General features: G+C 32.0%; 1 protein-coding gene across 1 annotated transcript; it reads right to left on the reverse strand.

The window, feature by feature from the left end:
* Positions 1-789: 789 nt before the first annotated feature.
* On the reverse strand, positions 790-9,291 carry LOC134710271 (DCN1-like protein 1). Its single transcript, XM_063570558.1, has 7 exons — positions 9,230-9,291; positions 8,931-9,150; positions 6,944-7,112; positions 4,994-5,124; positions 4,286-4,368; positions 2,012-2,108; positions 790-1,241 (listed from the first exon to the last, which is right to left on the reverse strand). The coding sequence occupies exons 1-7, from the start codon at positions 9,230-9,232 to the stop codon at positions 1,162-1,164; spliced, it is 783 nt and encodes a 260-aa protein (XP_063426628.1). The 5' UTR covers positions 9,233-9,291; the 3' UTR covers positions 790-1,161.
* Positions 9,292-15,070: the final 5,779 nt, after the last annotated feature.

Consider the following 15,070-nt stretch of genomic DNA (forward strand, 5'->3'; position numbering starts at 1 on the left):
TCACTGGTTTTCAATCTCTTTGTGTAAGCCTGTTAACTATACAGATGAAAATTTCAGAGTGACAACCTTTTTTTCACTGCCATTTGTTGGTAAAAATGCATAGCTTTCTTCTCATTTAAAAAATGTCATGAAATATATATGTAATCTCATCTTAATATATGTTACCATTTTCTACTTTTGTGAAAAGAACTGTAAAATTAGAGGGTGCAAAAATCTTGTGTAAGAATTTGTTTTTGAAAAAAGAATTCCAAATAAAACAGTACTTTTTATTTATGAATTATAAACATATAAAGAGATGTAAGAAGATTTCAATTATTGAAACAGATAAAGATTATTATGAGACAGGATTCATTTTGTTGGTCTATCAAAAGACTTAATTTGCTTTGTCTAAAACTAGCGCAGGAAAATCTAAAGAACAATAATTTATCACTCTGGCATCTCCGACAATGACATACTTATTTAAAAGCAAAATTTTCTAAATATCACTAAAGTTCAATCCATTCTGCATGTATGAAATACAACAATTATATAAGTCATTTCAGTATATGAGAAAAATATTTAAGCAGCAAAAAAACGATTTTTTTTTTGTATTCATGAAGCATTCTGTGAAAAATGAAGTGTTTTCTATTCTAAGGTTCAAATTACAAATTTTGATCATGAAATGGATATTTATGAACGCCTGACTGCCCTTGTTGGCAAAGATTTGATATACTGATGTACCAATTTATATAATATAAGGACAGTGGGATAAATATCAACAAGACAGTTAGATAGACAAAGTAAAAATGGTTAGAGTGTTTAACTATGTCTTCTTTTTAAATGCCATGCACAGAAATCCTTAACATACACATAACAAACCTGGTAAATAACTATAATTTTGACAAATATTTATAAACAAAGCAATTTAGCTGATTTAATCCAAATACATTTTGTATGATAAAAATGCAAAAGTTTTCTGTTCATTGGCTTCTTTGTGTCTGCTGACATCACCAATTGACCAATCACAAGCCAATATAACCATTCTGACTATTGCACAATAGCAGGAAGATGGTATTGTTTATCTGTAACTATGGTTTAACAATTTTATTCTAGAAGCCTATATAAAAATGTCCTCTGAGTTAAGTCAAGGCCTCATAAAACAATTATAAAGCATAACAATCATCAAACAGTTGTACTTTTAGGTCCTTTTATCAGAGGTCTTGCGTATTCTACAAATTCGTCTATTAACACCGGCCATGCACCTGAAACAAAAAATAAAGAACTTCTTTAAACTTTAATGAAAGCTATAACTTCTTTTTAAAAATTGATCAATAACTTAGGGTTGTTTCTCTGAGTTTGTTTTTTTACTTTTTGATAAGATTTCAGAATCCTCTGGTGTTATCCATGTAGTGAAAAGGTTTGTCTGCTCACTCTTAATTTCATAACTGTATACCTATAGTTTAAAAAGCTGTTTCATATAATCTTTTAACATCCTGTTTTGTTTTTTTTGCTTTGATATAAACAACATGCTGATTCTCTAGATACCAGTAAATGTAAGGCATGTCTTCAGACCATACTATTAATAATTAACCAGTTTTTGGTGTTAAATGCTTAATACAAATTTACTTGGCAGCCAGCAGTAAATAAAACAATCTTACAGTCAGTTTTCAAATAGACTACGGTTAGAACCTTCACGCCCACACTAGTACACTTTTACTAAGGGGCCAGATGAAGCCGGTCTAAGGGTGAAGGATTTTCCCCCTGTGTTTAGGACTCACGTATTGCCTTCGGCTGTTTTGTGCTCTATGGTTGGTTTGTTGTCTCTTTGACACATTCCCCTTTCCAATCTAACATACTGAGTCACAAGATAACATTAGCAGTGGTACTTGTCATTCTTCCCTACTATTATAATTTATAACTAACCAATATTTAATGTTAAACGCTAAATACTTGGCAGCAAGCAGTAAAAACCACATTTAATCTGACTACCTCATGACAGTTACCAACAGAAGTATCTGTATTATTTATTTACCTTCTTCATCATAATTTGTCATATCTTCATTGATCATATTACAAAAATCTAATAATAAATTCCAGGTATCTTTTGGTATTGATCGTTTATGGTGTTCCTGTAAATATAAATAAAAACTGTAGGTGAACTAAAGCTTAGAAATGCATAAGTTTAGTATGAAATTTTCCCAATACATAATCTAGTTTTTATTGTTTTGAGAGTTTATCTAGGCAGGTTAAAAACAATTGTATTATCTTAGAAACTAAAGACAGCTTGGACAACACAAACAATTAAACAGACACCAGCTAGCATTTTCATTGTTTTTAATTTACACATTGGAAATAAAACAATGCAGCTAATGAAATCTCACATCAACATTTTGAATTTTTATTTTGAGAAGTTTTCAAGTCTTTGGTGCAATCTGGTTTGGTATCAAACCTACAAGCTCCTGCGATATAAACTACAAAGCTACCAAAAGACCACAATAGGTGGTTCAACTCTGTATGAACTTTGAGCTTAAACAACAAGCTTAGTTTTTTCGTTTGAATTGTTTTACATCGTCATTTCAGGTCCTTTTATAGCTGACTATGAGTATGGGCTTTGCTCATTGTTGAAGGCCGTAGTGACCTATAGTCATACATGTGATGGACTGTGAAACTCAGATCAGGAGATTTGGAAATTTTGGTCAGGAGATTAGGACTCAGATCAGGAGGTTTTTTATCGACATAAATTTTGTCGTAAATGTAACCATATGAAGTAGAAATTGTGTTTTTTCTACAAATTGTAATATGTTTAAAGTACCCTTATTGCCTTTCTATTTGAATAAAATAAAATATTAAGAAGAATCTGTTTCCTGTTTAGTTTTGTTTTGTTTTTGATAAATGATTGTTCACTGCTTGCAAATAAATCATTATATTTATCTATCTTATCTGTATAGATTTTTATTCATGTCTCCATCTCCTTATCATTGGTAAATGTATAGACAAATAAGAAAGAAATAAGCTCTACATGTTTGTTTGCAACATCATAAATTAATTAAAAAAAATAACAAACACTAACAGTAGTACTGCATGGCTTTTAAGCATTATGACAGTCTTATTTGCAGAAAACTTAAAAGACTAGCTTACACAATAAAATCTTATATACATTTTAACATCTACAATTCTCAAACCCAAGTGTTTATAATCCCAATTAAACTAACTAGAAATTTATTAGTCTAAATGTACATATTGTATGTTCCAAACAGAAATAAGAAACAGATTTATAATATAAACTTCAATTTAATCCTTGAAAGGAGGTCTAGATTGCTAAAATAATTTATAAATTTATATTTTTTTATTTGTCCCAAAACATTTAAATTCATTTAATCAACATTCGTTTATGATTATTTGATTAAAATATTAATCATTTATAGTCTTTTTACAATTCACATTTTTAAAAGCAAAATAACTGAAAACAGGATAAAACAAAGGGAAGTAACAAAAATGTATTTCAATATTCCCAATACACATCGTTTTTATAACACAACGGCAGTTAGCCAGAGGTAAACATTGTTGATTACCAGTATGTTTGACACCCCAGCTGTCAAGTGAAGCCAATTAATTATACATCTTCTTTGATGTACAGGTAAAATTTAACACAGGTGTCAATATTACACCCGTAGAGTAGTAAGAAATGATCAAATATGGCGTCTGAAAATTTTCATTCATGAAATATTTCATACACGGGAGTTTTTTCTCCTGAACGGGAGGACGGGAGGAGACCTCTGAAAACGGGAGTTTTGTACTCCCGTCGGGAGGTTCACATGTATGTATAGTTGTTAATTGCTGTGTGATTTTGGTCTCTTGTGAAGAGTTGTCTCATTGGCAATCATACCACATCTTCTTTTTTTTTATATATATGCTAGATAGATCTTGGTACTCTATATTGCATGACTAAACTGTGCTTATTTTTCAACATATAATTTGTCAATTTTGCCAAAAAAGTTGTGAAACAAAATTAGGTATCTTTTCCATAATTTAATTTTAATATACACACATTAAATACTTACATCAAAAGAATTTAAACAACAAAATGTTTTTCAAAACATTTCCAATGTTTGGATTCTATGTGTATGTACATTCTAGAATGTGAAGTTAGCAGAATGACCCGAAAAGTCAGAAAACTTACATGAAATTAATCATCAGCCTTTGATGATTAGAGTGACTGTGTATAATTATTTGTATGTTAAATTTTCTGTAAAGGTGATAAACTCATGTTCTCAAATAATCTCAACTTATTAAACAGAAACCTTACTTGTAAAAATTCACTCCATACATCTAAAAATTTAAATCTTCCTGCTAAAACTATATTCCAATATGCAATTGCCATTTCTAAATCTGAAAACATATATACAACATTATTATAAGCACTGATAGTATACACCATAGTCTAACAGCAATTAATGGTGGATGTGTTCATGGGACACAGATGATTCCGTCTACTTGCATGTAACCTTATAATGGGGTATAAATTGAGAACAGTAAAAATGACACCACCCTTATTCTTACTTAATCTGTATTTTGTGGTAATAAGCATTGTGTATATGTAAAATAAAATTTGGTAGAGGCAAATTAAAGTTTATAGAGAACATTTTATTTTAAACTAATTTTGGGATGTAGGTACAGACAGGTGGACAAGGTAACACTTAATATCCCTTATATAATAATAATAAAAAAATCCACATGTTATATATATGTAATGTTGTTTTAGCTACTTTGTGGATTTTTTTATCTGCATCAGCCCTACTTTGTTGTTTGCTTAATGGCATGTGGCAAATATGTCTTTAAGGACTACCTTTTAGTCATTTGAGGTTCTTTAACTGATTTTATGTGCAATAATTTAAAGTTAAGATCTGTAACAAGCAGCATAGTTTGTTACATCTACATGTATAACTCTATCAGATTTTCATAAACTTTTGAAGGTCATCTTACAATCCCTATTTAACATTAACTATTATCTTACCTAAACCTTTTTGTCCTGGGTTTTTGGCATAGTTAAATGTAAACTGATAAAAGTCTTTAAATTTTGTTGAGTCTCTAATTTCTGATTCAAAGGAGGTACATTTACTTTTTAATTTGTCTACTGAATCACAGCTGAAAAAGTAAATGTAGAATTTTACACACACTATTACATTTTATTTGAAAAGACTATTTTTCAGAATATAAGTACCGTAATTAAATTTAAATAGTTCATTTGTTATACCTTATCTTTTCATTTTGTTTACAATGAGACATATGCAGTCTTCATGCTTAACTGCAACTACCACATTGGCTTGTACAATTGTTTTTGGACTTGTAAAACTCTTCTCTACAAGCCAACAGAATCCAACTAAAATTATCGAAAAAATTGAGCTTCTGACTTGTGAACTCAAAAGTAAAGCATGAAGGCTGCATGTGTAATAAAAGTAAGCTTTCCAATGTCCACCAATGATACACATACATATGTGCTTGATAAGTCAGAGGGCAATTAATGCATTATATATATGTTTTTATCTTTAGAAACATTTTTTACAATAAATATCCTACAGCAGATGCAATCTCTTTGATTTAATCTTCTGTGAGAGAGTGCTTATAATGGGCGTATGACATTTGCGCCGATTTTGAAAATTTTCATTCTTTCATTTGCGCCGATTTCATTTTTTCATTTGTGCCGATTTCATTTTTTCATTTGCGCCGATTTCATTTTTTCATTTGCACCGATTTTTTATTTGCTCCTAATTAGATTTACAGGTAAATTAATACTTGTACATGTACTATACCAGTGGTAAAATTTGGTTCTAAATGTTTTTCATTTATGTTTAAGATAATTTTGATTCATGTTTTTCTGCAACTTCATTGTAACATGATAGACATATTGCACACTGAAACTAGCCGAGGAGACAATTCTTTAATCATCAAGGGCCATACATATAGGATAAGTGTCCTGAAATATAACAACATATCTTACTAATGTACTATAAAACTGTGTAAAGCCAGAGTCACCACGGATTTTATTGTCAAAACACAGATCGAGCATAAATATGTGGCAGATGTCCGAAAGACAGAGGCTAAAGAACTACGGTTACATTCAGGTAAAATGTCTGGAGATGCATCTTGTAGGCCTTCTTCCACCTCCCCACTGTGAGCAGGGGAAAACAGTTATATACATGTTATGATTGACAATTCATAAATTTGTACAAGTGGCTAATGGAAGAGGTCTATAATGTTAAATGAAAAATAACATGACTTGGATGGAGAGTTCTCTCATTGGCACTCATATCACATCTTCTTATATCTATTCACCTGTAATTTACCTGTAAAATAATCGGAGCAAATGAAAGAAAATATCGGCGCAAATGAAGTGCAGATCAGCGCAAATGCAAAACGCCGCTTATAATGCCAATTTCCTAATATAATTTACTTTTCAAATAAAAATTATTCCTGTATAAAAAAAAAGTAAATTGGCAGTGTATGTTTAACTCATCCAAGACATTGCTGATAACATACATTGTAAAACTTTGATATAAATTTCATAATATTCCAAAATAGAATATAAGGTTGAGTATGTATGCAATGTGTAATTAATGTAAAATTATGTGAATAATTAATATAAAATTTACAATGTATCTTCTAAAAATAAATTGATTGTGGTTTAATATGGTACCTGGTGTAAGATGGTTAAATCATACATTTTGTAGGCTGACATGAACCCAAACTATAGCTAATTGTGTCTGTTTTATACCTAAGTCATGAGCCTTAAATTCAGTGGTTGTCATTAGTTAATGTCTAGTATATTAGCTTACTTCCAACTCCATTCTTCAAAAGTTGTTCTATTGGCAATCATACAACATCTCCTTATTTAACCTGTTTAATACATTTACATGTACTAACCTAATTTCAGTTTACTTTATTCAAAACAATATATATAATGTACCTTAAATCTGCCATTCCTGATATAAATTCATCCTTAGTAAATTCACACTGTGTTGCTGCTTTAAACCGCCATGCTAACAGTAATACTGTCCTAGATTCTGGGTTGAGACTTAAATCCTCCAAAAATTTCATTACACCATCTGCTGTCATTTTATCATCTTCATGAGGGTCTGAAAGGCCAGAAAGTCAACACACTAAAATACTGTAAGTTTACTTTCATTAACTTTCAGTTTTCAAAATCAAAAGCATGTTAACAGGCATCTCTGCTTGTCTTAATCATGTTATAGTATGTTACATGCATATTTTTTCTACATAGAGTTTAAATATGTTGTACAGAGATTATGTAGCCAAATTAAAACAGCTTTGAACTTCAATTTCAGAATGATTAGTACCAGGGCTCACGCTAACAGGCAACTGGTGCAATAAAGTTGCTTTATCGTCTGTCACTTCGCTTTACCCTTCTGTCAAAAGCAAAATCTAGTCAATGAAATATCAATTTTTCATTTATAAATACATGTATAGGAAATTAAAAGACATAAATGTCCATAAATGTTATTATAGGCAGATCCACTGGACCGCCATGCAAGCAGTAATACTGTCCTAGATTCTGGGTTGAGACTAGACTTGCTACATGTCCCTTCCTAAAAATTATGTTTTTTCTTCTTTTTTTTCAATTTTCCCCCTTTAATAGTTTTACTGCTATAACTAGGAGATTACAATTATACTGTCATCTGCAGAAGAAAGCCTTTCTCCAAGGGCAATCAGTAGGCTGGCACTTATCAGTAAACATATAAATTAGTAAGAGAAAAATAATAGAAAGGGAATTGTAGCAAGGCTAGGTCGAGACTTAAATCCTCCAAAAATTTCATTTCTCCATCACTTCCGGTACTTGTTACTTGTGAGCATACATCAAATCATTCTAACTTTCAGCAAAATAAGTTGTTACTTCATTACTATTATATCGCTATGCGACTGCCAGGAAGACAACTAACAGGCTCTTGTCTCTGCCAGTGGTAGTTGCTCGCAGCACCATTGTGGTGCTCAACATTTCATGCATGATACTACAATCATGTAGCGTCATTTTTGAATCTGCAACCCCAGGTTGAAAGGAATGGCTCTAACTGAATGAGATACATGTAGAAAATAGTTTCCATACCTCAACAAAATTAAGGTTCATCATAACAAATGGACAAATATGGCCGTATTTTTACCTGAAAAACTACTCTGTGTACAGACTTACCTGTGCTGTTTGGAAAGTTTTAATGCCTAGCATCCACTAGATATATAAAAGTTAAATGCATTTTGTGTTTAAGAAAGATAAAATCTTTCTTGGTTTTTGATGGGCATTTTTTTTCCTTTTTTCAGAAGGTGCAAAAATAAACAAACACCTGAATTACTTTGATACTGTCCACTCACTGACTCAGATAAACTCTTTAACTCATCTATGATTGTGAAGCTACCTGGTGTCCATGTCAATTAAGGACAATGAAAACAATACAAACCGGTTTTTTACCTGAGGGAGCATTTCATAGTTGTTCCACAACTTAGTCAATTTCCACACCTTTTACATGAAGGAAAAAAAATGCCCATCAAAATCCAAAAGATATTTTATCTTTCTGAAAAACAAAATGGATTTAACTTTATTATATCTAGTGGATGCTAGGCATTAAAAAATTTCCAACTTTACAGGTAAGTCTGTACTCAGAGTAATTTTTGGCATGTAAATCCAGCCATATTTGTCCGTTTGTTATGATGAACCTTAAGACTTACTGCATGTATATACATTTATGTATCCCCAATACTATATATTTTTAAGTTTTAGAACACAATGATAGTACAGGTAAAATAACTCATACGTCTATATTTATAATACTTTTTAACTTCAATATGTTGAAGATTACAAGAAGGCACTGAGACTACTATAACACATGTGTTATAGTAGTATCAGGAAGGCACAAGAAGATACTCGAATCTAAGTAATTGTATACCTCTGTATCTCTGCCATAATGCTTCAAGTTTTTTCCTATCTACAGCTGCTGAACGACTGGGTTCGCTGTTGTAACGTTCTGGTGCTTGGAAATAATTATCTACAGCAAGATCAAGCTTCCAGTCGTGAGAACCTAGGCAGGCGATAGCTCCTTTCTCGTTTGTTTGTGTGAAGGCGATGAACTGTCGAACCTTTTCCTTTTGTGAACTCTTTAATTTATGCTGTAAAAGAAAAGTTCTTGTGAAATATTCTGTAAGAACACGAATATCTGTGAAGTTTTTTGTTTGTTGTGAAACCTACCATTTTGTTCGTCTTCCATTAAATGAGGTCATGAGGTCAATCTGCTAAAATGGTAAAGTGTTCATTCTAAAGTGTAATCAAGCAGACCCTAATGCCATGAGATTGAGATCTTTATTATTTGGTTGCTGTTTCTACAGGGGAAACCAGTATTCAAATAGCAAAACCTTATGTCATTTAATAAAGTTTCTTTCCCGTAATAGAGGTTCAAGTAATTTTTTTATTATATATATTTTTTTATTTTTTTTAATGAAAACTACCGTCACCCACAGGAATCGTGGCTCGGTTAATTATGTTATATTGTGATATTAACAGTTATATTAGAAAAGTTGATTTTGATAAATGAGAACACACTATCTAAAGATTTAAATTATAAAAATGAAATTATAAATATCATCAACCAAAGAGCACATTCAGGTAAATAAACTTGGATAATCGGGTCTTTTTAGAACAGTCTATATTCTGTCTGACATCGGACTCGTACTTCTCTTAAACTGACTTTTACTTACGTTCTGTTGTGCGTGTTTTTTCTACATTAACTAGAGGTATAGGGAGAGGGTTGAGATTGAAAACACATATTTAACCCCGCCGCAATTCAGTTTTCGCCTGTCCCAAGTCCTGTCAGAGACTCTGGCCTTTGTTAGTTTCGTACGATTTTTATACGCCCGTGAAAATTTTGACGGGACTTTTTATGGTATTCAAATGTCCGGTGTCTGTCTGTCTGTCTGTCTGTCTGTCTGTCTGTCTGTCTGTCTGTCTGTCTGTCTGTCTGTCTGTCTGTCTGTCTGTCTGTCTGTCTGTCTGTCTGTCTGTCTGTCTGTCTGTCTGTCTGTCTGTCTGTCTGTCTGTCTGTCTGTCTGTCTGTCTGTCTGTCTGTCTGTCTGTCTGTCTGTCTGTCTGTCTGTCTGTCTGTCTGTCCGTCTGTCTGTCCGTCTGTCTGTCCGTCTGTCTGTCCGTCTGTCCGGCGTAAACATGTCGCACCGTTACTTAAGAACGACTTATCCAAATTTCATGAAACTTAACATAGTTGTTTCTTATCATGGTCAAATGATCTGTATACATTTTGGTGAAAATAAGATTAAAACTTTTTGAGTTACGGCACTTTGTAACTAAAAAAGGGTGGTGTTTTTTTTTTCACATGTCGCACCGTATCTCAAAAACGATTCTTGATTATGGCTTAAAACTTTAAACACTCTTAGTTGTACTAATCTTAATATCTGTATACTTTTTTGTGATAATTCAAAATTTCATTTTTGAGTTATTGAGTATTTTGTAAAAAAAGGGGAGGGTTTTTTTACATGTCGCACCATATCTCAAAAACGATTTATGATTATTGCTTAAAACTTTACACATGTCTTTGTTATATTAATCTTAAGATCTGTATACTTTTTGGTGATGATTCAAAATTTCATTTTTGATTTATTGAGTATTTTGTAAAAAAGGGGGAGGTTTTTTTTACATGTTGTGTCGTATCTCAAAAATAATTTATGATTATTGCTTAAAACTTTACACACTTCTTTGTTATATTGATCTAAAGATCTGTATACTTTTTGGTGATGATTTAAATCTTTATTATGGAGTTATTGAGTATTTTGTTAAACAGGGGAGGTTTTTTTTACATGTCGCGCCGTATCTCAAAAATAATTTATGATTATTGCTTAAAACTTTACACACTTCTTTGTTATATTAATCTTAAGATCTGTATACTTTTTGGTTTTGATTCAAAATTTTATTTTAGTGATATTTAGTTTTTTGTAAAAAAAAAAAAAAAAACAGGGTTGGGGGTTTCACATGTTCCACCGTGTCTCCAAAACAATATATGGTTATTGCTTAAAACTTTCTCAGAAACTATTTATGATTATTTCATAAAACTTCCACACAAGACGTCGGGCGTATCATGCGCTCATGGCGCAGCTGTTTATTAATTTTAGTTTCTTCTGTATAATCAGGAGTTTAGTATGACGTCCATTGTCACTGAACTAGTATACATTTTTGTTTAGGGGCAGCTGAAGGACGCCTTCGGGTGCGGGAGTTTCTCGCTGCAGTGAAGACCCGTTGGTGGCCTTCGGCTGAAATGTGCATTTTACCGTCCATATCAGGACATGTTTTAAATTCAAAACTCTTTAGTTGAAGTTCTATCATTGCAGAGATTTTTTTCAAGCAGCCTTTGTATAAGTTGTCACACAATAATTGACCCCTTCATATTTTTATATTGCGTATTTTCTCTCTAGTTTCAAATGCTTTTGGGTTTAATAAATTTCTCTGTGCAAACTCGGCTCTTTACTAATTTATATAGGCTTTTAGCTCAATAAATTTTATTACGTGTGTCTGTTTTAAAGTATCTTCATACTATTTAGCCAAATCTTTTCTAATTTACGTGTCTTACTACATTTATAAGATAATCAAGTAAAGGTATTTGTCAAGTTGTCTTTATTTTTGAACTAAGCTGATGTTCGTATCAATACATTACAAAATAAAAAATGTAGTACAATCAATTCATACAATCGATCATTATATTTGTAGCTTCCCCTCAATTGATCATCAGTCACTACATTTATTTCACCTTTGTATATGTAAGCTTTATTTTACTTTTTTGTGTTAGAAAGAATACAGTACATCACCTCATTTGTTATTTGATGTTATTGAACATGGCTTGTCAGACTGAATCATTGGATAGATTCATCATGCCTGTCTATATTTCCCGTCTAGCATTTAATCAAAATTGATCATATCGTTGACCTTGTTGGTTTTACTTTAGGTCAACTATATCAATTAAAAATTTGTCTTTTTTTATATAAAATTTTATATAAATGATATACCGTTAACTTAATTAACTGAATTTTGTTTGAAAAAAGACTATTAGCTCGTTCTTATGTTGTACTGATATACCACTGCCCCAGGTTAGGGGAGGGTTGGGATCCCGCTAACATGTTTAACCCCGCCACATTATTTATGTATGTGCCTGTCCCAAGTCAGGAGCCTGTAATTCAGTGGTTGTCGTTTGTTTATGTGTTACAGATTTGTTTTTCATTCTTATTTTTTTACATAAATAAGGCCGTTAGTTTTCTCGTTTGGATTATTTTACATTGTCTTATCGGGGCCTTTTATAGCTGACTATATGCGGTATGGGCTTTTCTCATTATTGAAGGCCATACCGGGTGACCTATACTTGTAAATGTTTGTGTCATTTTTGGTCTTTTGTGGATAGTTGTCTCATTGGCAATCATACCACATCTTCTTTTTTTATACAGACAATCTATTTTTATTGACTTTATCTGCATAGAAATTATATATTCTTTTTCAAGATTGTGTCATTCTTTTACCGTACACACTACTACGTTGCTGTACGAAATCTACTCCGATACCGGTACAATCGCCGATATTACAATGTAGGAGGGCTTGATTTCATATTTAGCAGATTTTTTTCTAAGTTTGTGACGATATAGAGCTTGATATTGCATAGTCCCTAGTCTAGTGCTAAAAACTGTATGTTGAAATGACTTTTGTGTTGTTGTCATTCGATTGGTGTCTTATTGGAATATCCAAATACCACCATTACCTTGTATCTGTATCTCTTACAACCTTTATATGTGGAAGGATAGAGCAAAAGTGAGCTAGTAATATCTCCTAATTAATAGTTAGTGATTTCAAAATGTTAAACAATTGTTGTCAAGTTCAAAATTATTTGGATATTCAACTTCAAAGTTGTTACTTAAATGAATAAAAGAAGATGTGGGGCTAGAATACGTCAACTAGCCTCAGACATAACTCAAACTACAATAACAACCAAGAAATAATTATAAATATCCACCATTTTCTTATCTTCACAGGAATGCGAAAGTTGTTGTCCATTCGTTTGATGTGTTTTATCATTTGATTTTGCTATTTGTTAAGGGACTTTCCGTTTTCAATTTTCCTCGGAGTTCAGTATTTTTGTGATTTTACTTTTTATAAGCCACTGTTCGGTCTTCAACTATGAGATTCCAATACCGTATAGTCGGCTATATTAGGCCCCGACATGAAAAATATCAAACAATTCAATTGAGAAAACTAACGACCTGTTTGTACGAATATCAATGATATATGATTGAATAAAATCAGTGGCATATATATATATATATATGATTTGGTGTCACGATATCTCAGTAGCATGGGTTCGAATCCCGGCGAGGGAAGAACAAAATATTTGCGAAATAAAATTTACAGATCTAACATTGTTGGGTTGATGTTTAGACGAGTTGTATATACATGATGTACACAAGCCATGTATCACCATCATTGATGGTGATCCGATGGATAAATCTAATGTAGAGTTGTCACTGACTCAGACGTACTTATAAATATAATTATTTTCTGTGACTGTATCTTGCATTAATTTGTAGGATCCATTACTATAGATAATTGGGCTGATCTGTAACAATAACATCTCCATGCCTTATATATCATGTACTGTAGTACGCCGCTAGATTAAAACTGACGAGGAAAGGTAACACACGGCCACCGGAAGCTTTACTTTTGTAAAGCCCAGGTGGTCGTGCGGTCTAGCGGGACGGCTGCAGTGCAGGCGATTTGGTGTCACGATATCTCAGTAGCATGGGTTCGAATCCCGACGAGGGAAGAACAAACAATTTGCGAAAGCAAATTTACAGATCTAACATTGTTGGGTTGATGTTTAGACGAGTTGTATAAACATATATAAACGAGTCTAAATTGAAACTACGTTCAAACCTATGATTGCGTTTGACAAAAAAACGCAATTTTTATACGTGTGCATGTAAAACAAATTTCGTTGTAGAAGGGTCTAATATATGTATAGTTGGAAGCCTATTTCATTATGAGGCAAAACACCAGCACCGTTTATGATGGCATGGGAGTGGATGGAGAACAAAACTGATGTCTCAAAAGAGTTTGATATATTGAAAAAGTCGAATGTTATAATTGATTGATTGATTGATTGATTGATGTTGTTATATCAACGCCAATGCAATCAAACTGTGATCACACACAGAACGTTGTAACTCATTATACCAGGTGTGTAATCTTGTGAAAACAATGACTTTTTGTCCTGGAATAAACTTGAGCACTCCCCAATCTTATTGACCTTTTAGACAGAGTTTGTAATGAAAATAAATCTAGACGAAAGCGGTCAAAATTGTTTTAAATACATTTATTCAGGGATTTGTATAGTTAGTCTAACTATACAAATCCTTGATTTTTTTTCAATAAAAAAAAACACTGCTTAAAGTTACAAGTATCTGTTTGACAATTTCTTTTAGTAAAAATAGATATAAATTGTAATTGAATACTTTAAATATCTACAGAACAACTTTCTTGAGACATGGTTAGATATCAGAAATGATTATTTAAATGATACCGGAAAACACAGCATATACAACAAATATACTAGTATATAGTAAATATGGATTTGTACTGTGTGTTGTGTTCTCCAATACCTGTTCAATTATGAAAATATCAATAATTGACACAACCGAAGAACGTTTAAATAACTTAAGCTTGACGCCTTGACCATAACATGACTCGCCGAATAGAAAATGGGAGACTGGAACGAAAACTAAATACAATCCAAGGAAAATGAGCTTCTGGACTAGATGTTAAACTAAGATTCTGTCAACATTGTTCACATACCTTATTAGAAAATGAACTTCATTTTGAACAAACTAGTGCGGCCCGCATTATGTTTTTTTTAATTCTCCACACTTAAAATTCTTAGAAAATTCACTTTCATTATTTCAATGTTTCCCGAGAAATATTAAAATCTTTGTTTGTAAATGCATCATGAAGAATAAAGATATGAAGATTAAGATTTTATACAGCATTCAATCT

This window comes from Mytilus trossulus, chromosome 3 (genome assembly GCF_036588685.1).
Source record: "Mytilus trossulus isolate FHL-02 chromosome 3, PNRI_Mtr1.1.1.hap1, whole genome shotgun sequence".
Lineage (NCBI taxonomy): Eukaryota > Metazoa > Mollusca > Bivalvia > Mytilida > Mytilidae > Mytilus > Mytilus trossulus.

Coding starts and splice junctions, on each gene's coding strand:
- LOC134710271 (XM_063570558.1), bottom strand. Junction 7,113..8,930: donor ATTATGGCAGAGATACAGAG/GTATACAATTAC, acceptor CTGGCCTTTCAG/ACCCTCATGAAGATGATAAA. Junction 4,369..4,993: donor CCCAGGACAAAAAGGTTTAG/GTAAGATAATAG, acceptor ATATGTTTTCAG/ATTTAGAAATGGCAATTGCA.